This window comes from Pelodiscus sinensis, chromosome 1, assembly GCF_049634645.1.
Source record: "Pelodiscus sinensis isolate JC-2024 chromosome 1, ASM4963464v1, whole genome shotgun sequence".
Lineage (NCBI taxonomy): Eukaryota > Metazoa > Chordata > Testudines > Trionychidae > Pelodiscus > Pelodiscus sinensis.
In genome coordinates, this window is record NC_134711.1 from 292,550,249 (window position 1) to 292,577,809 (window position 27,561).

Here is a 27,561-nt window from a genome sequence, read left to right on the forward strand (position 1 = left end):
AACTGTGAGATTGCATCTGTGCCATTTAACATTTGTACATTCTTTAAGATGAAAAGCATTAAAAGATAATTTGTTTTTAAACTTACAGTGTAATGAAACTTAACACCCCCAAAAACAAACAAAAAATCAACTGTGACGTAGGACCGGGACCTAACTTTTGAGCTTCACTGAATTATTTGCATAAAATGAAAACTTTACTTTTCCCTATTATTTATAACTATAATTCCTATATTTCAAAGCACTGAGGCAAAAGAAATTTCAGGTGATTAGAACTCATTAGAATTACTATTTGCTCTCGGCAATTCAAAATATTTCACTGTGTAATATTATTGTATGTAAAACTGGTTCTCAAGGCTTAGAAACTTGATAGCCTTATTACCAGTTCACAAATAAGCGTATATTTATACTGCTTCATCAGGTTAAATGCTCATTATCAGCTAGCAGGAGTAAAAGGGAGGGGGGAAATTTTTAGCCCTTGGTGGCCTCACTGAGAGCACGGAGGCAACAGACTGGATTTCTTAAGTCAGCCTTTTCCACTGGAGCAGGGATTTACCTTCCTCAGACCTCAGGCCCAAATGGGCTGTGCCCTGGGCATGGCGCTCCTACCCCTGACTTTTGTACCTGCAGGGTTCCCTCCTGGTATCTAAATGTGTTCCTGCTCTCCAGTAGTATGTCATAGAATCATAGAATCATAGAATAATAGGACTGGAAGGGACCTCAAGAGGTCATCGAGTCCAGCCCCCCGCCCTCAAGGCAGGACCAAGCTCCACCTACACCATCCCTGACAAATGTCTATCTAACCTGTTCTTAAATATCTCCAGAGAGGGAGATTCCACCACCTCCCTTGGCAATTTATTCCAATATTTGACCACCCTGACAGTTAGGAATTTTTTCCTAATGTCCAATCTAAACCTCCCCTGCTGCACTTTAAGCCCATTACTCCTTGTCCTGTCCTCAGAAACCAAGAGGAACAAATTTTCTCCTTCCTCCTTGTGACACCCTTTTAGATATTTGAAAACCGCTATCATGTCCCCCCTTAATCTTCTTTTTTCCAAACTAAACAAGCCCAGTTCATGAAGCCTGGCTTCATAGGTCATGTTCTCTAGACCTTTAATCATTCTTGTCGCTCTTCTCTGTACCCTTTCCAATTTCTCCACATCTTTCTTGAAATGTGGCGCCCAGAACTGGACACAGTACTCCAGCTGAGGCCTAACTAGTGCAGAGTAGAGCGGCAGAATGACTTCACGAGTTTTGCTTACAACACACCTGTTGATACAACCTAGAATCATATTTGCTTTTTTGGCAACAGCATCACACTGTTGACTCATATTCAACTTGTGGTCCACTATGACCCCTAGATCCCTTTCCGCCATGCTCCTTCCTAGACAGTCCTCCTAGCACACTACTGAACTGATTGAAGGAATGGCTTTTTAACCTATTCCAGCTGATCCTTGATCTCCTCCAGGTCTTTTAATTAACCTAAGTGCCTCCACTAGTTAACGTGGATTCTTGATAGATTCCAGGTGTCTTAAGGAACCGGAAGTTGGCCTTATTTGGTTACCAGGGAAACAGGAACTTGTTTAACAAGAGACTAATATACCTGTTTTCTGCTACTCTCTTGGCCTGAGTCATGCCACAATATGTGTTATGACAGAAGGCACTCCTAACAGAATTAAGCCAAACTGTGTATTTGGTTTTGATTCTATGACCCTTATAGTCATAGTTATGTTTTCATCTAGCTGTAGGTCTTAATACATCATATTGTTTGGAAAAGAAAAAAGATCATTCATCTTAATCAGAAATTATTCAAGAATACAATGGGGCATTTTGATTCAAATGGTAACGTTTGTTATTATAAAGCTGATTAAAAGACTTGAAGAGTTTACATTTTTTTTCAACTGTTTCCATAGCAGTCATGTCACAAAGAAATTCTGTAATGTTATGTTGGGTCATTACTATAGTCCAAGAAGTTATATTGCATCACATAATAAAAACAAACAATCAGGGTTGTGTTTTTTGGAATAGTTTCATTGTTTCTAATAGTGGGCATTTGACCTGCTGAAGTAGTATAAATATAAACTTATTTGTGAACTGGTAATAAGGCTATCAAGTTTCTAAGCCTTGAGAACCAAAGATTTACTTACAATAATACTACACAGTGAAATATTTTGAATTGCTGAGAGCAAATAGTAATTCTAATGAGTTCTAATCACCTGAGATTTCTTTTGCCTCAGTGCTTTGAAATATAGGAATTATAGGTATAAATAATAGGGAAAAGTAAAGCTTTCATTTTATGCAAATAATTCAGTGACGCTCAAAAGTTAGGTCCTGGTCCTATGTCACAGTTTCAGTACACTGTAGGTTTAACAAATTATTATTAGTAAAGAGGTTAGACTATCAGCTATAGTGAGATACTGAGGAGAGGAATTAAACAGTGAGTTGATATTTTTTCCAGACAGGAAGAGAGAATACTCATCATACAGCTACCCAGAAGTGCAGGACCCATTACAGGGGAATAGAAGCTCTGCCACAATAGCTACAAGTTTAATTTAGTATATTATGTATGTTTTTCTTAGAATTTTTTCTTAAACCTCTTAGAGAGGGATGGATGGATGGATGGATGGATGGATGGATGGATGGATGGATGGATGGATGGATATTAAGCTACAAAAACATAATGCAGATTCTTAGATAAATATTTTAGCTTACAACTATAACAATATCCCTCCAAAAGTCAGAGCAACAACACGGCTCGATATGAAATTGCAAAAAGCTCACCATTGCAGCCTTCAGTGACACTGAATCCAAACTAGGCATGTTTGCCAGAGGACCCTAAAAATAGGTAATCGAAATAAACAGTGTTTTACACGAGTGGATAAAATGTGAAAATAATTATAGATTAATATTTTATTGTAATCCAGTACTAGATTGTAAAATCTTTGGGAACAGGGAGCATGTCCCACTACCTGTTATAATGGCAACAACTACACCAGCAGGCATAGGAAAGCAGTAATACATTCACTAAAACAGGCCACTTATTTCCCATAACTTTTTTAAACTAAAACTGCGTTCCTCATGTGTCCTCAAACCATCCTCTCCTCTCTTTTCATTACCAAATATCTCTACAGTCCCCACCATTTTGCGGTATTATAATTTGTTTCATGGAATCAATATAATCTAGAACAGAGTTTGAAAACAGGTTTAGAATAGGAATGGGCCTCTGCTGACCAGGAAATCAAATTTAGTATCTTAATGGGGATTACTAGGTTTTAAAAATGCTTGTTTAACATTATTTCCCCACTGTGTTGGGGATTCTCTCTCTCTTCTCCCTCCCTCCCTCTCCTCCACAGGTTTAGGAAACAACAACAGTAAATCTAAGTACCCTCCTCTCCATACTACCCTCTCTCTAAACACATGCTTAATTTTCATTTTTAATCATGGAGACCTCTTAGGAGAATTTTGAGTTCACTGAAGTTAAGAGACAAAAAACAAAAATCTGTCTGAAAACAAAGAAATGTAATAATATTTGTAATATCACAAATAAGCTGCATGAAAAGATGAGCTAAGATTCAAGGGTTTCAGCAGATAGTAAAAAATTGGCAAGCTAGTTCTGATGATCTTAAAGTTGAGAGTCACAACTGAGAACAGACAGTTTGACTGAAACTGTTGAAAGTGTGATGCTATGTATGCCATTCACTGCTGAGAAAGTAAATACTTACATGCTCTGGTTTGTGCTGCTGTATAGACTTGTATATGCAACTTAGACCGGCTCTAGTCAACACACAGGAAGCTTGTTCATTTATTAGAGTATCCAAATGTGCTTCAATCTGAAATTTGAAAGCAAGAAATATTAGGTAGAAATTATTTGTACGCTACAAAGTGACAGTTTAGTAGTCATCCATAAAAATCAGCTCAGCATAAAAGGAGAATGAGCACCTACATAAAACAAATATGCTAGCATATTTGTTCAAGAGGATTTTGCCAAAAGCTCTACGTAGGCAGACCCTGTGCTCAGATGAAACCCCCTCACTAACTCTAGAGGTGGTTGTCTCGGACATGCCGGTCTATCCATATTGTAATACTACGTCCTAAATGTTCAAATCTGAAAAATCCATTGCCATGAAAGACAAACATTAAGAATTTAATTCTTCAAAAAGTTATACAAGTTGAACCTCTCTAGTCTGGTTTGGCTCCGTTTAGGTCCCAAAGGTGTCAAAGAATTTGTTGGACCATGGGAGGTCAGTATTGTCGAGCCTCATTATCAATATTTTCACTGCTTACTTGGCTCTTAGAAGACATTTAGAGGTAAATTAGAGCTAAACAACACAGAACACAGGGTCACGACTAGTGGCTGTAAACAAACTTCATGGGAAACTAGGCTGCACACATAAATGGCCATTCAGTTATTAAAATCATGCTGGACTTCGGATGTTGCTGGACCAGAGAGTTCTGGACTAGAGAGGTTCAATCTGTTGTAAAATATCAAAAATGGAATGATATAGTTCATTGCAACTACATGACAGAAATATTTAAATTCTTATTGAAAATGCTGAAGAGCGCAAGATATAGCTATATGATCAAACAAAATAATAAAATCATTAAATTGCACAAAGAAAATAAAAACAATCTAAATCAGTTAGAAAATCAGTATAGGATTAAAAGACCATTTAATTTATTTTAAAGAAAGTTAATTACAAGCACCTATTCAAAAATGAGGCAATGAAGAGCTGTATATAAAGTCAACTTTGCTTTTATCATCTTCAGAAAATGCTTCCCTATTACTTCTGAAACATCAAAAATCCCATATATTCATAGAATAAGAACGTAAGAACAGCCATCCTGGGTCAGACCAAAGGTTCATCTAGCCCACGGGTGGCCAACCCATTTAACAAAGAGAGCCGAAACAGTGGCGGAAGAAATGCAAACAGCCGCACCAGAATTGTCAAGCTAAAAAAAAAGGAGGCTGCCCCTTTAAGGAGCAAGCAAGCTTAAGCTTTTTAGCCATATCAGGCTCCCGGTGATGGCCACTATCTTGGGCACAGTTTTGAATCACCGACCCGGTGAGCATAGGGAAGCCGGGGGAAGGGAGGGAAAGCCAGGGGACATTTGGGGAGGGCACAGGAGTGGCTTCGTAAGCCACACTTTTTGGGGGGAATAGCTGCGTGGCTCATGAGCTGCGGGTTGGCCTCAGCTGATATAGCCCAGTATCCTGTATTCTGAAAGTGGCCAACGCCAGATGCCCCAGAGGGAGTGAACAGAATAGGTAATCATCAAGTGATTCCTCTCCTGTCATTCATTTCCAGCCCCTGACAAACAGAGGCTAGGGACACCATTCCTACCCATTCTGGCTATTAAGTATCGATGGACCTAACCTTCATGAATGTATCTAGTTCTTTTTGGAACTTGTTGAAGTCCTGGTCTTCACAACATCCTCTGGAAAGAAGTTCCACAGGTTGACTGTGGGCTGCGTGAAGAAAACTTCCTTTTGTTTGTTTTAAACCTGCTACCTATTAATTTAATTTGGTGACATCTAGATCATCCTATTGGGAATAATTTTACAATTTTTGTGCAACTGCAACTTTGCTGGAGATTATAAACAAAGAACCCAAATACAATCAAATCAACCTAAAGAAGCAGCAATTTTCTTTTTCAGGTTTGAGTGGCCTTAGAAAGAGGTGACAATATATACTTTTAAAAAATACATAGTCCTCAATTTGCTTAATTTCTCTTCTAGTTTATACAAGAAACCCAAACTTCTATTACAGCACAAAGAGTCCAATTTAATAGATATAACTGATACAGAACCTTTATTAGGTATCCTACAAATGTTTGATATCAAGAGAGATCATAAACTTCTAAAGAATTTATCGAAACAAGACTATAATACATATTTTGCTCCTGATCTCTTAGGAAAGCCTAGTATCTGAATACAGTGATTTCAATTATCTTAAAAAGGTCTCCATTTTCCTATTCAGTAAATTATTCTTGATGAACACACCCAATAACTGCTTCCTTTTCTACACTCATCTATTTTAAAATCAGTAACATTCTTTTGCACGACCTCAAGATATCCCTTCCAATGTAGTTCTGTAAAATGTTTCCAGAAAGTGAATCTGGATTAGTAGCAAATGTTTCCCACTTAGTCTCTAGGTCTTGAATTGCAGAACAAACGAATTCTAGAATTATCTTAACACTCACTACTAGTTTGGTTTTAGACTAACTGGATTTTTTTATTAGTTCAAGTACCACTTCAAGTACCACAGTTTGTAATGCTAATGGCATAGTGGTGACAATGAAGAGGCATAAGGGATAAACCTCCTATAATATCCTCGTAAATATGACAGGAGAGTCACTAATTAAAAACTTAGGAAACACAAGGGGTTTCTTTGGATAGCAAGGAAACATTTTAAAGAACAAACCTGGACATGGGATTCAAGTTGTGGGCATTAATCTCTAAATATGGGTTGTGCCCAATGTGTTCCAAATTAAGTTTAAAAAGCCTATATTTGAATGTCTTAGTGAACTGTGGATAGTGTTACGATTACTTATTTTAATATTATAATATTACAATATTTTGGTATGTTTAGTAAAAAAAATATTGGGGGAGGGGAGAAGCTAGTATCTAATCCTAGCATGGATGTATTCCCAGATATAAGGAAATAGAATTTGATTACTCATAATTTGAGGCCAGAAAAGCTCACCAAATTGTCTAGTTCAAGCATCTCAAATTCATGGCCTATGATCCATCCACAGCCGGAGCAGCTGCATAATTCAGCCCAGGAATCGTTTAAACTACAATAGAGAACTGTATTTTCTGCACCACCTCAGAGGCAGTGCAAAGGCTTGGGGAAGGCAGGGGTAACAGAGGAGCTGAGGAAAGGGGGAGTAATTGCTGAGAAGAAACCAGGATGTCAACTTGGCAGGTTATTGTGTATGGACAGGAAAAGTATGAAACAGGATTTTAGGGAGATGGGGAGAGACTGCTGGAGCTTTTCACATGCAGACCCTGCCTGACCCTTAGCATCTCCCATTCAGTCAGATATATCTGTTGCTGTCCCCGGGTATCCCTGCACCACAATATGTCCTTGCACACCCCAGTCCATGAGCTCCACCACCAAGACATCATCTCTCTCCATCCTCATGTGTCCCTGAACCCCTCTTCCCAGAGGCCCTGAATTTCCATTTTACTAGCCCTTATGATCTCCTCTGTGATCCCCACAGCAGACCAATGCTATCAGTCTCCCCTTATCTCCTCTCTTTGTTCTGTAGCTGATCAGAAGTGGCTGCTCTGCTCTAGCACCATAGTGCCACATGGTAGAGAAAAAGGCAGAAGCTATTTTCTGCTAATTAATTAAAAATATGCATGGCACATTAATTGTGTGCACACAGAAGTGCAGAATTCCCCCCAGGAGTAGGTCATTAGGGATGTTTTTTATATTGTTTATACTTCCATTTGCTTTAAGTATTTCAGATCACTTGTCTTAAAATGAGTCACTAGAATAATAAATACTTTCACTTATATTGATTTACATTCAGATAAAAAACAGAGGCCAAAATTTTCAAACCTGAGTCCTGAAACGTGACTCCTAAAATCAATGTTTAGGTGCCTAAGAAAGAGGTGTAATTTTCAAAAATGCTATGCACTTTCAGCTGTCACTGATTTTAGTCGAAGTGGGGCTGTTCAGCACCCATGAAAATGCCTCATTTAGGTGCCTACATATGGATTTATAAGCCTAGCTTAAGGCACCCATATTTGAAAATGCTGATTATGCCTGCTATTTAAGTCTTGCCGGCTACAAAACAATATGAGATTAGCTTTCTACTTATTGTTGACACTTACCTGAAATTGTAACATTTCCAGACGTTTGTCAGTGAATTCAAAGAGAGCCAGGGTAGTCTTCATCATATAAAGTGAATTTACCATGAAGGTTGCCATGTCAGCTGTGCCTAAATTACTAGCAGATACAGTACACAGCTGTAATAATGGATCTAGCACACAAGACAGAACCTAAAGGGAAATATAAACAAGAGGGGAAAATGTTTCATGAGATTCTAGACTTGTGGGATAATGACCATTTTGTCTTTATCAATTTATTTTCCAAAGCAAAACAAAAAGAAATGAGATCTAGTGGAAAATAGCTCTTGACCAGCTATCAGAATGGTGGGTGTGGCAGAAGAACCTGAAAAGAACAAATTTTACCCTTGCAGGAGATAGAGCAACTCAAAAAGAAGACTGGGGATGCACAGAATCAAAGAAATGGCTGGGAGGGGCCAACAGGACATCTGATCCACCAACTGACACTGGAGCAGGACCAAGCATATGTTCACAGTATAAATGTAACTTTGGAAAATACGTAAACTCTCAACAGGATAGTAGAAGATGGGAATTGCATTATGGCATTCCATGTTGTGATATAACTATCCATTTTATTAGCCACAGTCTTATCAGTATTACAATCTGGGGGTGGGAAAGAGCCTAAAAACAGTTGGGCTACGCCTACATTGGCATGATCTTCTGCAAATACTCTTTAACGCTAGAATTTTTGATTTAAGTATTTGCACAAGAGAGCGTCTACACTGGCATGTGCCTTTGCAAAAGAGATGTGCTTTTGAGCAAGAGCATCCGTGCCAGTGTAGACGCTCTCTTGCTCAAGAAAGCTCCAATGGTCATTTTAGCCATCGGGCTTTCTTGCGCAAGAAATTCATGTTGCCTGTCTACACTGGCCTCTTGTGCAAGAACAGTTGTGCAAGAGGGCTTATTCCTGAGCGGGAGCATCATAGTTCTTGTGCAAGAAGCAATGATTTCACACATTAGAACGTCAGTGTTCTTACGCAAGAAATCCCCGCCAGTGTAGACAGGCAGCATGTTTTTGCTCAAAAGTGGCCGCTTTGGCACAAGATCGCGCCAATGTAGACACAGCCACACAGACAAAACAAGAAATTCATGCCTCTTCAGGATTTTGTATATTGATACCAACTATATACATATTTCTCTGTGCTCAAATGAATTGTACAAATTATACCTGCACAAAGTCAGCTTGACGAGCATCCAGGGGCACAACAGATGAGTCATGGGATGCCAGAACCTCTCGTAGCAATGCAAGTGTTTGATTCAGTGCAGAGCTTGGGCCAAGATCAGGTGGTGGGAGTTCAACCTAAACAACCAAGTGTTTATTCTCTACTTGTGTCATATTCACAGGAAATAATAAGCAGCATGTATCCCTGTTACTAGGTATCAATCAGCTATTCATAAAGCCACACAGTCAAGCAGAGATGGCATTCAATATTTTGACACTAGACAGATCAATAACTTTTTCAAAATATACTTGCTTAAAATACCACTTATTACTCACTCTCAATAAACAAAACCAACCTTCTCTTAGCATCTCAGTCATGGTCAGCATTAAAGTTAGCAACTAGCATCATGGCTGCTTTAGAAATTAGCAAAATTAAAATCTGTAGTGGCTTGTAAACTAAAACGAAGAGGAATGGTAATACAAACTTCACAAATTATTTTTATTGAAATTTAGAGTGTGAAGTGACTAACTCGTTATACTCTTTATATAACACTTGATAATGGAGAAATAATTTAGACACCTTGTACAGTCTCCAGGGGAAGAAAAGTAATCAAAGGAATAGAGGTTATCAAATAGAAAAAATCTTGCAATGACTGTGCTACAAATTCCCCACAGAGGCTAGGATAACAGAACTTTCTTGAATAAAATCTTAACCAAAAATGGAGGACAATTTTCCTCTTGTTCATACACTTTCATAATCTGTATATTTAGTAAACAATTAAGGCACGTGAATCATCTCCCTGTTGTTGATTAACAGATTGAACAAACAGAAAATGTAGATCACATTCCTTTTGATAGGACATAGCTCAATGGTACAGCCCAATCTGCGGCTCATCAGGGTTCTATGGGCAGCCCACAAGACATTTTGTTTACCACTGTAAACACAGAGGGTTGCGCCAGATTCTTCTGGCTTCTATCCATTTTTTTGTACCAGTACTACTAATGTAATATGCACATATAGCAAGGTGTATGCTGATTGCACAACACTTACTGTAAAAGCTGTGTGCTTCCTCTGCAGCCAAAGCACTTCTACAATTCAAATGGTACACCCGGCTTCTAGACACAGAAGTAGTTTCCTCCTGGCCGCAAAAAAAGTGGTTTACTGCGCCGTGGGAGGGCTGTGCAGCACAGGATCGCCTCCTAGCTGTGGAGGAGTGCTTCCCTGTGTGGCAGGAGGGCCACGCAGAGCAGCTCCATGAAGCCTTCCTGTCACACAGGGAAGCGCTGTTCCATGGCTGGGAAGAGACTCGCTCTTGCCCAGTGCTGGCTGGCTGAGAGGTGGTGCAAGACATGCCTCTCCCAACAGCTGGGGTGAGAGCGGTGTACCCCCGCCCCAGCCCCCAGAGCCGCTGTGGCTCAGCAGTTGGGAACCGCTGCTATAAAGGGCACAGCAACATGGTCAACTTTAAGATAATGAAACAAAATGTAAACAACTGATCTTTACTCCATTAAAGAAAAATTAGGATTTCTTTTAAAATATGACACGTTTACATTTCTGAAACAAACCTTTTCCATTAGTTTACTTGCATGTAGGCTCAGACTATTGAAGAATATCTTTTTGCTTAACAAATGCATTTCTTCTATTGTGATTAACAATGTGGCTGCGCTGTTTCCCACAATACCACTGAAACCGAAAAGAAAATATTTAGTTAAATCCAAGAAAAATATGAATATTTTAGTCAATATAATGTTCAAGAATATAACACATAGGGTGTGTCTAGACTACTGAGTTTTGTCGACAAAAGTGGACTTTTGTCGACAAAACTATACCAGCGTCTACACTACCACTGAGTTCTGTCGACATAATGTCGACAGAACTCAGCAGTTTTGTCGACGCTGGTACACCTCATTTTACGAGGCATAACACCTTCTGTCGACAGAGTTCTGTCGACAGTTATTGCCTGTAGGGTTGCGTCTAGACTACAGGGTTCTGTCGACAAAGCAGCTTGCTTTGTCGACAGAACTCAATGTGTCTGGATGCTCTTTGTCGACAGAAGTTTTGTCGACAGATACTGTCGACAAAACTTATGTCGACAAAACCCAGTAGTCTAGACGTACCCTAAGTCTAAAAGATGGAAATGCAAAGTGAGTTTTCATAGAGGAAACTGCTTTCCTGTTCCTAGGAAACAGCTTCCCCTATTATCTAATTTTAATAATTTGTACGTTAGGATGATTAGTGAGAACAAGCATTATCATCCAGGATAAAAAAAATAATATATTCATTAAAATAATATTGGCATTACAGTTTTGCTAAAAAGGAAACTTCTTAAGCATCCAATTCAAGTTTTGCCTTGGTTGGTTTTTTTGGTTCGTTTTAATGTTTAAAACCAACAAGAGAAAATGCTAATTTTTCAGTTATATAGCAAAAAATGCCGTACATATGTGCTATTTTATTTGTTCAAGATGAGCTAGAAACATGCTACTGTTTCTCTAAATAAAATGGAAAAACACTCAACTATGTTTTTGCTATAGAGAACAAAGTCTAAATATGAGAAGTATTGATAGTGTCATTACACCCCCATTACTTTCCAAGTAAATGTTTCTCCTCATGTACAAATTGTACATTTTTAAGTGTTAGAGTTCATGCTTTGCTACTGGAAATGTAAAATTTACTGGATATACTCACAACTATTTTATACCCATATGCCATGAAACTTTTCTGTACACTTTTTGCATATGAGCTTGTCTTCTAAACTAAAAATGATCCCAAGTTCAACTATTATATCTGAGTGGGACTAATGTGACAGCCTTAAAAAATAGCTGCTTGGTTTTCAAAGGACCACCAGCCCTAGAAACGTCACCACCTCTCAAATTAGACCTTCCTACAGTAATGCTACCCTTTTGTTTGTTCTATTTTTTGACAAAACCACTTGGCTAGTAAAACCAGTAATATAATCTCTGACCCTGAAACAATACATTACAGACAGTAATACCTACAGTTAAAGGTGCCAAACACTTCTCATTACAAGACATTTTTCAGTTGTTTGTAATTACCAAATTTTTCACTGTTTGGGCTAAAAAAATTATTCTGGTTTTCTTCCTCATCCCCTTCTTTTGGAAAGTTTTAGCAAAAATTGTTCAGCCATTTTGAGAACAACATTAGGGGAAAATACGTTGTTTAACTTATGCTAAAAAAATTCTTACAACTGTTTTAATGAGAAATTACACTGTTTAATGCTTTAGAGTAGGGCAGGTTGACTTTATGTCACGAATACGTTTTTTATCATTCCCATGAAAAACTACCAGGATAAAAGCATGGGAAAACAATGTACATATTCAGAGACTTGTAAAGAATTCGAGTTGAAGCTAAGATTTGCACAGGTAACTTTAATTCTGGCATTTCCTAACTTTTGAGTGTTTAATTTTGTAATCTTAATGTTCTCTTAATGTAGTTTTTGTGTACAGTTCAATTTCTATAACACCACAAAGTGATAAAGAATGTCTATATGCAGACAATTTTTTTCTGCTTACAGACAGATTTTTTTTTAAATCATTGCTGTCACAGGTCAGAGTTGTCTCTCCGCTCCATATGCTGCTGAAAACAGTCAGAAAAACAAAGCAAAATAAACAGAGGCAGTATTTTTTTACGGTATCAGAATTGATGCATGTTCAAACAGATGGTTTACTTAATGTGTTTAGTAATTTCATATACCTGATTGTATGATGATAGAACTTGAGAAGATTAGAAATTTTGTACAACAGAACTGCTCCTGGTTCAGCAACAATCACCTGCTCAATTCTGACCTTTTGGAACAAAAAATAATCATTTTTAGTTACATGCATATTGTGAAAATGAGCCTCTGTGCTTTTAAATGCATTAAAGATATTCATCAACAAACTTTGCAAGAAGCATAAGAACATTACATTGTCCATTTATATTGCAGGATTCTTCTTGAACGGTGCATTTCTTTGCAGCAAGCTGTAGGACAAAAAACAAGCAGGTGTTTGCCACTCCTTACAAATGCCCCTATTTCCCATAGAGTTTTGAGTGTAACTTGTTGCTGGTTATCTGTATATAAGATGATCATTTTCTGGATTAGCATCAGAATATTGGAATCCCACCTAACCCTGACTGGCAAGAAGAGCTGCAAAACTCCTAACATAAAACAGATCATCAATGGTGGCACTCAGACACACAAAATAATCAGAACTGATATATTCAGGGGTTTATTTAGGTCATTTTACTGATTTAATCTCACTTCCTAGTCATGACCTCTTACCGTACTTATCTTGAAAAGAAATGCTAATGGCAAGTAAGCGGATATATCCGAAGCTAATACAACACATTTATTTCTCAGAGGGGTAGCGGTGTTGGTCTGTATCTGCAAAAGCAAGGAGGAGTCCTGTGACACCTTAACAACTAACAGATTTATTTGGGCATACGCTTTTGTGGGTAAAAGCCTCTTTTTAAAATGAAGTGATTTTTACCCATGAAAGCTTATGCTCAAATGCCACAGGACAATCCTTTTACTGACTTGTTGACTAGATCAAGTGTTGCTGGGTTACAGAGCACAATAGGCCTCACTTATTTTGTCTCTGTGGCACATGCAGCCTAAACATAATCATAAGGCAGCTGTCCCAATTTCAGTTTTTAGGCTTTTATGAAGCAATCATGGCCAGTGACCACTATTCCCCCATGCGCTTCTATGTTACAAATGTATATACATATTGCTAAACATTCATCATCCTTCCAAAGGATTTGTCTGCTAATCAGTGTGGCATTTCAAGGACAGATTCACAAGGAAAATTAGACACAGTGACAATAAGTGTGACATGCCTTAATTTTAGGCTCCTAAAAAGTCATGGGAATTCAGAAAGCCTGAGTTTGGCATGTAGGCTCCCTATATAATGACTAGGGAAAGATAAGTGCATCAGAATGGCATTTACAAAGCCAGCACAGTAGGCAGCTCCTCGTCTAATTTAATTAATATGAGGTGTCAAGTGAAGGACATATACGAAACTTTACCCCCTTGAGGATACAGTACAAGCTTAAGTTTGGCTACAAGGAGGCATTTTCCTCTTTTTGGCTTCGCGTCTGCAAAGCCTTTCGGCATTAGGCAGTTACACATTTTAGCAAGAAGTTGCAGAGAGACCCTCCTTTGTAACAAAGTCAGGGTACTCACCAGGAATGTCAGAGCCCCCAGTTCAAATCACTGGTTCCTGGGTCTCCCATATCCCAGGTGAGTACCGTAAACATCGAGCTAAAAGTTACAAGTTCTCACTCCATAGGCAAGCTTGCCAGGCTAACACCAATCATCACACTTTCTGCTTTAGGTTTTTGTTGTTGTGTGCTATAGCAGGACAGCTAGGATGTTATGTACTGTATTTTCTGGCGTATAAGACTACTTTTTATACTAAAAAACATCCCCCAAAAATCGGGGGTCGTCTTATACACCGGGTATAAACATACAGGCAGTCCCCGATTTGCAGGTACGAACGGGGCTTTTCTCGCCCCGGAGGACACGGACTGTGGGACCTCGCGGTCCCGCTGCCCATGTACTCTGGGGCGAGAAAAGCTGCTCCGCGTCTCCCTGGTCTGCAGACCAGGAAGATGCGGAGCAAAGCCGCGGAGGGGCCCCGCTGCCCGAGCCCCTTCGCGGCTTTGCAAAGCCTCGGGGGAAGCCGGCAGCGGGACAGCCCAGACGCGCCACGGCTGTCCCGCTGCCGGCATCCTCAGAGGCTTTGCTCCCGGTGTCTCTGGTCTGCTGGAGACGGTCCCCAGCAGACCAGGGGCACCGGGAGCAAAGCCGCAGCAGCGGCGGGGTCTCGCGCCTCTGCGGCTTTGAAAAGCCTCAGAGGCGTGGCACACCGATGGCGCTGCGGCTTTGCTCCCCATGTCCCTGGTCTGCTGGGGGGGGGCGCAGCTAGTGCGCCCCCCCCCCCAGCAGACCAGGCTTTTGTTGTGGACCCTGGGGCAGAGCAGCTGGGGTGCTGCCGGTTGGCCTCTTAAAGGGGGGTAGTCTTATACGGCGAGTATAGGCGAAAACCTATGTTTTAACTAGAAAATTAGGGGGTCGTCTTATACGCCCAGTCGCCTTATACGCCGGAAAATACGGTATTCCAAATTTAATTGTTTTAGTAGGATATCTAGACCTCTTAAGTAATAAGAAAAAAATATGTTGTGATTTTAAACCACAGCCTCGTCTATGATGAAATGGAATGATTTGTTTTGCATTAAATTGCTTGTGTTAACAGCCTTACTTTTTATATTTACTCACTTATTTTAGACACACAGGATTGAAAATAGTAACCTTTAAGATCTACAAGCATAAATATAATATCATTAAGTAATAGGGAAAAATTCTATTCCCTATAACTACATTATTTCTTCAAATATTAGAAAATTACAAGAAAAGACATGCTTATAAGTAAGCCTAAACCATCAAAATCATATGCAATCCTGTATGTATTAATATGTAAGCAGGGAAGAAAAAATAAGTCTCTTAAAACACAAGTGCTACATTAACGCCTGTCATTTAAATGATTACGGAAAAGAAGATGCTGTGGTATATTGGCAGAAACAACCTTAGAGGTTGTGAAATACAATTTTGATTGCATGAATAATGGTGCTTTCTCCTTTGCCTCTTCTTTTATCTCCCCTCTAACTCCTCTATCCCTCTCTTAATTATTCACATCTCCTGTCAATGACATAGGAATATGTCAGCCACTGCCTGCCTTTTAATATTTAGATCACTAGACATTTTACAGTATTAGTTAACTATTCAGATAAAATACAATTCCTGGAAATAGCCTAATTCTTCTACTTTAAAACACTTGATTTATAGATTACTTGTAAGTATGCCTTATTAGTAAATGTACTAATTTTAAGTTAATTATCCTAAAGTTATTTTTGTGGAGTCTGAATTATAATAAGCATGGCAATAGCATGGATCTGTTTTTTAGGTATTTCCATCACATTTAATGAACAAGAGTTCATTTCTTTTCTATGCAATGAAGTAGAACGATTCAAAATACCATGGAGTCCACTAATCTCTCATTTCTTGCACAATTTACACATTAGGAATCTCAGTTAAATGTATTCGTCAGTATTTTACCCAAAAATAACTGAGTGAAAAACACAAAATGCAATATTGTAAATCAATTTAACTCTAAGTTCAGAAGTTTTCTTTCTTTTCTAGAAAGAAAAGGGAAGCTTTTATTACCAATCTCAAATCTGAACACCCTTGCACTTTGGAAGATATCAGATATTGCGCAGAATGCCCCAGAACCATATATAAAATGGGAAGACCTTTTCACTTACACACGTGCTATAAGAACAAATTTAATAAAATCTAGGGCCCTACCAAATTCAATCCATTTTGGTCAATTTCAAGGACACAGGATTTTAAAATTACAGGCAGTCCCCGGGTTACGTACAAGATAGGGACTGTAGGTTTGTTCTTAAGTTGAATCTGTATGTAAGTCAGAACTGGCATCCAGATTCAGCCGCTGCTGAAACTGATCAGTTTCAACAGCGGCTGAATCTGGACACCAGTTCTGACTTACATACAGATTCAACTTAAGAACCCCAGGCGTCCCCAAGTCAGCTGCTGCTGAAACTGATCAGCAGCTGATTCCAGGAAGCCCGGGGTAGAGCAACTCTGCCTCGGGCTTCCTGTAGTCAGCCGCTGGTCAGTTTCAGCAGCAGCTAACTTGCGGACGCCTGGGGCAGAGCAGCTCAGGTGCTGCTGGGTTGGTCCAGTAGCGCAGCCCTCTGCAGACCAGGGAGACGCTGAGCAAAGCCGCGGAGGACCCGGGGCCGGACCTGCGGCGCTTCCAGCTGATCTGGAAGCGGCCGCGGGTCCGGCCCCGGGTCCTCCGCCGCTTTGCTCCCCGTCTCCCTAGTCTGCTGGCTCCCCAGCAGACCAGGGAGACGGGGATCAGCTTTTCTCGCCCCGGAGGAGGCGGGCGGCGGGACCAGGCGTCCCGCCACTCCAGTCCTCCGGGGCGAGAAAATCCCTGTTCGTAACTGCGGATCCGACGTAAGTCGGATCAGCGTAACTCGGGGACTGCCTGTATAAGTGTCATGAATTCAGATATTTAAATCTGAAATTTCACAGTTCTGTAATTATAGGGATTCTGAACCAAAAAGGAGTTATGAGGGTGGAGGGGTTATTGTAGGGGGTTACTGCAGATTACAGTTCTGCTATCTTTAATTTTGTACTGCTGTAGGTGGTAATACTACCATCAGAGTAGGGAAGTTGGAGAGTGGCAGCTGCTGGCCAAGCACACAGCTCTGAAGGCAGAATCACCGACAGCAGATGTACAGAGGATAGTATGGTATGGTATTGCCACTCTTACTCCTGCAGTGCTGCATGCAGACCCGGGCCTTCAGTCAGCTGCAGCCACTCTTCAGCTGCCCAGCTCAGAAGTAGCAGTGGAGAAAGTGGCATCACATGGTATTGCTGCCCTTACTTTTGCGCTGCTGCTGCCTTTGGAGCTGGGCATCCAGCTAATAGCCACTGACCTCCAGCCACTCAGTTCTGAAAGCAGCACAGAAGTAAGGGCGGCAATACCATGACCACCTTAAAATAACCCTTCAAATCTCTTTTTGGTCAGGGCCATTTATTAGAGAAAAGCTGGTTCCCCCATTAAATCTGTATAGCATAATGTAAAAGCACACAAGACTAGATTTCATTGGGTGGGAACCCGATTTCACAGTCTAAGACACGTTTTCCATGGTCATGAATTTGGTAAAGCCCTAATAAAATCCCTCAGTATTCAAATGAGGTATATACCTACTCGGTTATTGTCTTCAGTTGAAACATATGATAAAATAAATTTTGCAATAAAAACACAATACACCTGTAATACATGGAAGGTGCACACAAGCACACACAAACAAAATTCTCCACCTTCAGAGGTCTGCAGACACCTTCTGTGATGTGCCCAACTACTTCTTGAATATTTTCTTCCACACCTACAGTTAAAAGAAAACATACGGTAAGCATTATGCAAATTTACTTTCATTTATTTTCTCTCTCACATTTGCTACTTTTGTTTTTCATAAGTCATACCTCTCCATAAAAACGGATTTGCGTTCACCCCAAGAATGAAATCTACCAGTCTATGACAACTTTGAGATTCACCATTCAAGAAATTCAGAAAGCCATATTTCCAACTTCACAAGATAGCATCTTAGATGAACACTTTAGTACTCTATATTCAAACATAATTTTGAAAATATATTTAATTCTTAGGAATACGCACAACAAAACAAACTAAAATAATCTAGCAAGAAGTTGTCATCATGCCTCTCCAAATTTCAGAACTTCGTGAGGATAATGGACAAAAATTAATTCCATCTGAAGAAGCTCAAAAAACAGTTATAATTTATCTTTGACAGGGTAAAACCCAAAATAACAGGAGTCCACACCATTAAATACATATACATTATGTGTTCACCACACACTTTCTTACTACAGCACATAGTTATGCACTGAGACCTTAACTAGTTCAAGTGAATAGTACAAACAAATCTTTATCACAAAACAAACCAACCAATAATAATCCCTATTGTCCTGCCTTGTCATGAAACAAAAATGCACTGCTGAATAGTAAGCAGAACTGTCATAAATGTATTCATCTGGAAATACCTGCTGAACAGGTCTCAATTTAATATTGACTCAAAATATATTATCAGAGTCAATACATCTCTAATTGTAATTTAAAACCCATCAATACGAGTTCAACCTCAGATAAGGCCCACGTGGTAAATTGTAACTAAGAGTGGTTAAGACGTAATAAAATCAGGTGACAGTACGCCACATGTGACTTCCCTATTTTACATCAAAACAGATTACCTGTCAGACACAAATTATGAATATAATAATCCTTGAGAAGAAAGATTATGGACAAGCCACATCATTTTATATTGACTGAGAGAGGTTGCTTATACAGACGCAACTAAAACACAGCAACTACACTCAATTAAAGTTGCAATGTACTAAACTGATAAATCAATGGCCACTCAGAAATATAACAAGTAAAAACATTGCCAATAAAGAAAATCAACTGACACAATAGAACATGACGAATATATTTTGTAACTTCTAATATCTAAAAGAGATGTACCTAATTCTCCATTTCCCTTTTAAGGACACATTTTAGTGCTCATCAGCACAACAATAAATTCTTGCCCACATACACAATAGTAGGGGAAAAACAGGTTAAAAATGGGGGAAAAAGTCTTAATGCATTAAGGTTAAATTTTAAGTTGAAGAAAATTCAGGTAGGAATTTTCTAAAATTCAGGTTTACAAACAGCAACAATGATCTGATCATGTTGCAGGTACATATAGGCATTATTTTTTCCATTTGATATGATAATTTTCATTTAATAAAAATAAACCTGCCAACTCTGTTAATTGCACAATAGTTTATCACACTAACCCAAAAGGTTACAGAATACTTTTTTTCACCCCCAAAGTCACAGAGCTTTAGCAGGCACCTGCACAGAAAGCAAATATAAGTCACAGACAGGAACAAATTAAGTATCTTGGTCCCACTCAGTTTTGGCTGATACTTTCCAGTGGAGTCCCTTTAACTTCACAGGATGGGGAAGTCTCTGTTGCTTCCCTTGAATAGAATTCTTGGAATTCTCCCTTCCTGTGGAGTTCAGGAACTCTGCAATAGAGGAAAGTCTCTGCTATTTTTTTCTTCTGGTGAAACTAATCTCCACAGTAGAAGAGAGTCTGCCTTTTTTCTGCCTCTCTAATGTATGGGGTTAAATTTCTTTGCACTTGCCATTAGACCTTTAAAATTGACAACAGCACAGTTGCTGGACTAATGTAAAAGTTTCACAGTTTGAAATGCAACACTTGTAAATGGTTTTAAACATGGGAATGTGCTATTTGACTATTCAAAAATAAAAGGCAGTTTTCTTAAAATGTGAGCTTAGACTTTTCACATTTTTCTTCACATGTCACTTGGGCTTTGAACAGTTTCTTCTTCATCAGTACCAAACCTCCATTCTCCCCACTCCTCTCCACCCCCTCCCAGCCAATTTTGTAGGAAGGGCTGGCCATGTTTTCAAATTAAAGGAAATTTTCAATTGATAAGTACATTTTTCTTAATTGTTGATGGATTTGTAGTCTCTAGGGGAGCTTATTTAAAATGTGAATTTTGGGAAGCAGACATTGAAGTTAACTATTTAATCTAAAAAATTATTTAAGCTAGAAATTAAATTGTGGCATCTTACTGAGCTCAGTCGGTGTGCAACCCCCGTCTTTTGAAAGCAACACTTAGTTGAGGGTTAGAAAATGATCTTGTATTCTCTTAGCTGACATCGTGTGACCTTGTAGGAGTTTTCCATATCATCATCTTACTATATATTTAGAAATGCGTGGCTATCTGTGATTTCATTTGTTCAAGATCTTTCCTAAACAGTAAGAACTAGGGCACCAAATTTGGTATGCAGCTTCCTCTTATCATAACTTAAAGCAAGGTCAGGGATCGGTTGTGCCAGGAATTCGATTGTTTCTTATACAAAGGAAAGGGAGGGGTCTGGCAGGATGATCACTGCAGAATGATCACAGGGGGACAGCAAAGAGACAGAAATAGGGACCAGGATGGCTAAAACCCCATTGGACCAGCAAGGGACAGGGATGAAGGAAGGGACAGCTATTTTACTATACATTTCAGAAAGTCTGTCTGTTGGTGTGTCTGTCTATATGTCTGTCTGCCCCCACCTTTGGGACAGCTGCAGCACCATAGACAGGCACTTCTCATCTGGCCCCAAATTACTGCAGTGAGAGAGGGCTGGGGTTATCCTCTCTCCCTGGGGCAACCAGCATACCAAACCTCTCATCCTCTACCCCATCTTAGGACAATGATTTAAATGAAGAAAAAGAAAAACATATCTGAGTTAAGGACCCAAGCAATATAGTGTAAATCTTCTAGTTTCTTTATATGATGCATATAATCTCCTAGCTCAGGATGTAGCTACTGCTCATGGCCAGATCCAATTTCCACTGAAGCCTTTCTCTTGATTTCAATAGGAGTTGGAATAGGCTCTTAGCGAGCAGTCTCACCAAAAAGGCTTCTTGATGATTTGGAATCCTCGCTCACACAGTGCAGGAAAATTTTAAAGCAAGACATCAGTTTTTAACATCTTGTACCGTATTCTCTCCAGAATGCTTAAAATTTAGAGAGAATGACAAGTGACCTATTTTTGTGGGAAATTAAATTTTACTATCAGCTTGAATGATGGCTTTGCCTTAGGATTACATTGTTAGAGTGAAGCTGTCTACAGGAGGCTCCAAGTTTTGGATAGCCTCTCATGTGTTCACAGTTAGGTACCAGATTCTCCCAGGAAATGAAACAGGAATTTGTCAGACACTCCTCTCGTGTACTCTCATCTTCATATTCTCAGACAGGTTGCTTCAATCTATGGCTAAGAGTGCCTATAGTTACAGACACTAGTAGTGTGCGTGTGTGTAGGCAGAGCATCTTGCCCCCAATTCCGATCATGTTACATCAGAATGGAGCATTTAAGTAAACAGACTTAAACTCCCAGTATATTGTGATTTCAGAATGGGAGTTGACCCTCTGGGGAGGTGTGTGGCTGTAAGGCACAGCTTGCAGAAAAAGCAATTAACTCATTAAACGCCAGCTCTTAACTGGTTAACCTTTTTAACATAGGGCCTACTTCTTCGCCCCATCACAGCTGTGGGTTCCTGCCACGACCATGAGGTCCCAATGCCGATGCAGGGTCTTGCCACTTGCCCTGTTGGCCCCTCCACTGGCAAGGCTCATATGACCTAGCATGACTTCACTGTCAAAGGCTGGTTAACTGGTAAGCATATCAGTAAGCCTGCTTACCAGTATGCTTATTGGTTAACGGATAATCATTCCTAGCACCCAGATGGATTCTGATTCCAGTTCTCAAAGAGCTCTTCCTTAAGAGTGTCTGTCTTCCTGCACAAGAAGCAGAAGCATGGGGCTACCTTGGCATGTGTAAAATTAAAGGAATTGATGTGTCTTTTCCTCTTGCACACACCTCAGTCACATCTGGGCTTCTTGCTTCCCCTTCTTCAGTGGCTGATGGAATTTGCAATGGGACATCCATCAGATTGTCAGTAAATAAATTATTAAATCAGGTATATAAAAAAGTGTTCTACTTTTATAGCATGCCTATAACAGGAGCAAAACAATTGATAATGTGGAGAGAGCTGGGGATAGGAGTAGAAAATGTTTAAACATTTTCAAAGGCCAAAATATTCATAACCCAAAATTATGACTAAACTTCCACACTTCTGACAGGCCAGGAGAACAAGGGTGCATTAAACAAACCAGATTAAATTTAAACCCCAGGACAGGACCCTATGAACCAGTTAAGGTTCAAGCAGGTCTTTGTATCTCCATATAACAAGAACTTGGCCTTGACTGGTAATTCTCTATGCTTGTTAGAGATGAGGCATATATGCCCAGCTGTAACAAGACCCTGACTGTAGCTTTAGAGAGATGTCACAATTCTACAGGGATTACCATTGTACTACTGACAAAAGTGCCAAATCTGCCTCCAGAACTGAAAGCAGATTGAAGACTCTGTACAGGCTCTGAGGACTAGCTGATGCAGAGGAATTTGAAGATTATGGAGTTGCATAGTTGTAATCAGGGATCTAATTTGGATTTTGGACCATTTTAATAATGACATGGCACAAGATGGAAGGAATCCAGACTTGACTCTTAGGCTGAAGAGGAGCATGCACTGCTGGCTGCTATAAAAATATTTGTTTACTAGAAAAAGTAAATCAATTATCAAAATACCCAAGTTACAAGCAGAGTATTCTACAATGGCATTTTTACAAAGTTCTTTTTCAGAAAAGTACTTGTGTTCTGAAGTCTAGCATGAAAAGTTCCCTTCTACATCTAAATATACTGAGAGGGTAGGAAAATTCACACATTAGTGAACTTTGAAATATTCTCTTTGATTTAATGGTTTTCTTCCTAGTAAACTGAACTATTGCATTTTCTGAAATATTTTCAATACCATTCACCCTCAGTGGAGCAACTGAAGCCTACTCTAGGAGTTGTGTCGTAGTTTTCTAGTATATTGCTCACCACTATTTCAGTTTCTACAGATTTGCAAAATATTCATTAACATCTAATAATACCTTGAGTAGTTACAAGCTTTAGCATAGCTTCCAGATGTTCTTTTTCAGAAGCAGTAGCTTGATGCAGCCATGCCAACATGTCTCCTACATATCTAAATAAAAACAAGAATTGTTATATACAGGATTTATTGTATGATTGACAAAAATATTCTGTAATGCACAATTTCATTACTATCCTACCTCAAAGGATCATGGGAGTGCATTTCTATAGGGCGGGGAGTACCACTTGGTCCTCCTCGGGTAAGAGCATCTATAAAGCCACGGACTACTGCACTTCTTCTAGCTGTTCCAAACTCATCTAGGGTATACCTATAATTGAAACAAGATATTTAGAAAAAAAACATTTTCTCTCTCAGAATATACATTAGCCTAATTTAAAAGCATTGTTTATAACCATTGATTTGGCTATACATAAAGTTGTATTGATGTTTCCACTATACACAGTCCAAATTCCGAGGTTTGTGATTTAAGCTGTAAAAATATGATTCATGAAGACACACCCTCTCTCTGAATTTTTTTCCTTTATAAGAAAAATCAAGCCCTCCTTTAGGCATGGCTCTCTGGCCAGATCACAATAGGGTTTCGAATTTATAATAGGACTGAATAACTGGGTACTGTTCCCAGCAGTCATCCAACTCACTTTTCCAGTAGCTAGTTAAGAAACCCAGGTTTCAGCCCAAGGACACCACACCAGCAACCCTGATCTATTCCATCCCCATTACTTCCACTTTCCTTGGCCTTTACCTATTCTAGCTCTATCAGGCTTCCTTGTCCATTCTTCTCTGTGTACACCTTTCCCTCAGGACCAGGATCCCGGGGCCTCTATTTTCTCCATGTTTCTTCCTTTCCCTCTCTAAACCCCGAGAGTTACTACAGGCCTTCATGCTGCAGTGCTCTTTCTGCTGGCTTTACACTAGCCCTGCTTGCTTCTGCTCAGATAGGCTTCATCCTCAATCAGTGCTTGTTCATCAAGCCTGGCTCTTCTTTAGGTGTGGCCTGTCAGGTTACTTACCCATTTGGGGCCAAATTAACACTTTCCAGGTTAGTGTGAGGGGAAACCCCATTACACAACTTCCTTTAAATTCTTCATTAACAGAGTCCCATATGAATCATTCCATTTTGCTTTCAGTCTTTGAGAACTTCCCTGGTGTTCCAATACTTATTGAAAATCAGCATTCATGGTCCAGAGGGCTTCATTCCCTCTTAACATTTGTGGATGCTAAGTATCCAGACCCAATGACTTAAATATATTTTACTTTAGTCTAGTAGCTACTGTTTAACATCCTTCTGAATTACTATGGAAAAGTGTACCGTCATAATATTGTGTGATTATGTTATCTAGTTTTTCCCAAATATAGAACACATCCACCTTTTCTGCATTATTATAGGCAATGCTGCTATTTTCAACTAGTAAAAGATCAATACCACTGTTATAATTCTTTTTGCATTAGGGATATGAATCCTGTGTAATTGGTTAACCTGTTAACCAATTAAGAGAGGCCATTGGAGCACTGCCTCCCCTTACCCCCAGGAAAGAGCTGGAGCAGCCCCTGCCTGCCACATCCTCTCCACGCTCACCACAGACAGGGGCTGCTCTGGACACCTTGAGAGCCCATGACATACTTCTGCCTGTGGATGGGGAGCTGCTCCAACCCCCACTGGTTAACCGGAACTGGGTAAGCATCAGTTAACCTCTCACACCCCTATTTTGCATACATAAACTCCTTGTAATAGGCCCTTATCTCTACTGGGTATACATATTTCCTTATATTCTTTTGCATCTCATATCCATTTTCTACAATTCCTAGCTTCTGGTTTACATTAATAACTATATTTCCTCTTTCTCTGTGCGTTTTTTTTAATTTTGCTTTTACTTCCCTTCTAAGCTTGTGAACTGAAAGCAAATACATCTTGAAACTTTATACAAATTCTGGCAATCCTGTCTCTTTGCAAAAAGGAAAAAGTGATCATATATTTATCAGAATGTTTTAAATTGGAGCTAGGATTACTGTCTCCACAGAAGAAAGCTCTACTACATTTTCCAGAATGCTGTGAATGCTTCCCAGGATCACGAGTCAGAATTAGGAATTTTAAATTTAGATTAATTGGGTAATCAAATAGTTGATGCAATTTGCATAGACTATTCGATTAGTCAATAAGGGCATCTCTGACTTACAGCCCCAGGGCTGTTGCCACACTTTAAAGGTGAAAGCACTGCCGGGAGAACGGGACCAGAGCTGGAATCAATCAGTCCCCCACTGGCCCTGTGCTCCCTACTACATTTCAAAGCAGCAAAACCACATGGAGCCTGGGGTCAGTGGGGGAGTCCCCAGCTGACCCTGGGCTCCACGTGGCACTGCCTCTTTGAAATGCTGCATGCAGCCCGGTGTTCCCGGGCTGCATGTGGTGTTCCAAAGTAGCTCCACATGGAGCCCAGGGTCTGGCTCTTTCTGATAGAGGCAGCAAGGTAGGGGGAAGGGACGAGTTGACTAATGTGTAAACTATCCAATAAGCATCTGCTTATCGGCTAGTCGACTTAATCATTCATATCCATAGTCAGAATCACATTCTGTATTCCCTAAAGTAAAGAAGGATTTGTGGTTGTCATGTGCCTAGGGATGTAAGCGACTAGTCAACTTCCCAAGTCATGAAGACTCCAGTCGTATGCGGGTTGATATTAGCTTGGAAATACAATGTGCTAAAATCAGAGCGCCCTTAGAATAGTTGGTAACAGACAAAAAGAGACGTGGAGACTTGCAGATCACCTGTGTTTTGTCAATATAAAAAGCTAGAGCCCGCTGAATGTCCAAGGTGTGAAGCCTGGCATCTCTATGAGAGGTGTGGGGCTCTGGGAAGAACGTAGGCAGGACTATGGGCTTGTTGATATGAAAGGAGATGCTGACCTTCAGCATAAATGATGGGTGAGGTCTTTGGCAAATATGGTGTATGGTGGGTCTGCCCTCAGGGCCCCTATCTCACTAACCCTTCCCACAGAAGTAATGACCACTAAAAACAACACCTTCACGGTAAGGAGCAGAAGTGGACAAGTGGCCATCGGTTCAAAGGGAGGTCTCATGAGACAGTCTAGGACAAAGTTTAGGTAATAGAGATTGAGAAGGCCTTTGAGGAATCTTCTGGTGACTGGGCAAACACAGATGATCCATTGATCTGCTCATGGAAGGCCAGAATTGCTGCCAAGTGCACCTTGACATATGAGATGGATAGGCTGCTGTTCTTTAGGTAGTATATGCAGTTGAGGATCGAGTGGAGAGGTGCTTTGTGAGGAAGGATGCGCAGTTGTTGGCTCCAGAACATCAGGGCTGCATCTAGACTGGCAAGTTTTTCCGCAATGCTTTTGCAGAAAAACTTGCCAGCTGTCTACACTGGCCGCTTTAATTTCCGCAAGAACACTGACGATCTCATGTAAGATTGTCAGTGTTCTTGCAGAAATACTATGCTGCTCCCGTTCGGGAAAAAGCCCTCTTGTGCAAATGCTTTTGCGGAAGAGGGCCAGTGTAGACAACGTGGTATTGTTTTGAGCAAAAAAGCCCCGATCGCGAAAATGGCGATTGGGGCTTTCTTGCGGAAAACCGCATCTAGATTGGCACGGACGCTTTTCTGCAAAAAGTGCTTTTGCGGAAAAGTGTCCGTGCCAATCTAGATGCTCTTTTCTGCAAATGCTTTTAACGGAAAAACTTTTCCGTTAAAAGCATTTGCGGAAAATCATGCCAGTCTAGACGTAGCCAAGTCTTTCCATTTGTGCAGGTAAGTGTTTCTGGTAGATGGTCTCCTGCTGTGGAGGACGGGTCTTACTTGTTCTGAACAGCCGGCTTTGGCACCATGAAACCAGAGAGAAGCCAGGTGTGAAGGTGGAGAGTGTGAAGTTGAGGTTGAAAGAATTTGCCTTCGTTCTGAGAAAGGAGATTGCGTTGACATGGGAGTTGGTAAGGTGGTTCTACAGATATTTGCTGGAGAAATGGGAAGAGGAAGTTATTCACCCTGTGCAGTAATGATGGTTCTTCAAGATGTGTGTCCTCATGGACGCGCACTGTTGGTGTCAGGCTTGTCCGGGTGCTGCAGAACGGAGATCTTTTAGCAGTCATCTGCCAGACCGTGCATCCATGTTGGTCGTCTCATGGCGTTTTGCGCCATTTCTGGTCACACCGTCTGGCTCCCGCCAGTTTCTCCTCCTTGTCGAGGTCTGAAACACATAATCAGAGACTCTTAAGAGGGGAGGAGGGCAGGTCATGGAGCACCCACGGGAACACACATCTCGAAAAACCATCGTTACTGCACACAGTGAGTAACTTCCTCCTCTTCTTCGAGTAGTGTCCCCGTGGGTGCTCCACTGTTGGTGACTCCACAACA

General features: G+C 40.2%; 1 protein-coding gene across 1 annotated transcript in view; it reads right to left on the reverse strand.

Annotated features, from left to right (window-relative positions):
* The window catches only part of COG6 (component of oligomeric golgi complex 6), a 79,666-nt gene that overhangs the window by 9,894 nt on the left and 42,211 nt on the right, over positions 1 to 27,561 (reverse strand). Inside the window, exons 9-17 of the mRNA XM_075919116.1 lie at positions 23,374 to 23,502; positions 23,194 to 23,285; positions 17,933 to 17,997; positions 12,730 to 12,821; positions 10,584 to 10,701; positions 9,024 to 9,155; positions 7,841 to 8,008; positions 3,720 to 3,827; positions 2,779 to 2,832 (exon numbers count right to left, since the gene is read on the reverse strand). Coding sequence (XP_075775231.1) covers positions 2,779 to 2,832; positions 3,720 to 3,827; positions 7,841 to 8,008; positions 9,024 to 9,155; positions 10,584 to 10,701; positions 12,730 to 12,821; positions 17,933 to 17,997; positions 23,194 to 23,285; positions 23,374 to 23,502 — 958 coding nt within the window. The remainder of the gene's footprint in view (positions 1 to 2,778; positions 2,833 to 3,719; positions 3,828 to 7,840; positions 8,009 to 9,023; positions 9,156 to 10,583; positions 10,702 to 12,729; positions 12,822 to 17,932; positions 17,998 to 23,193; positions 23,286 to 23,373; positions 23,503 to 27,561) is intronic.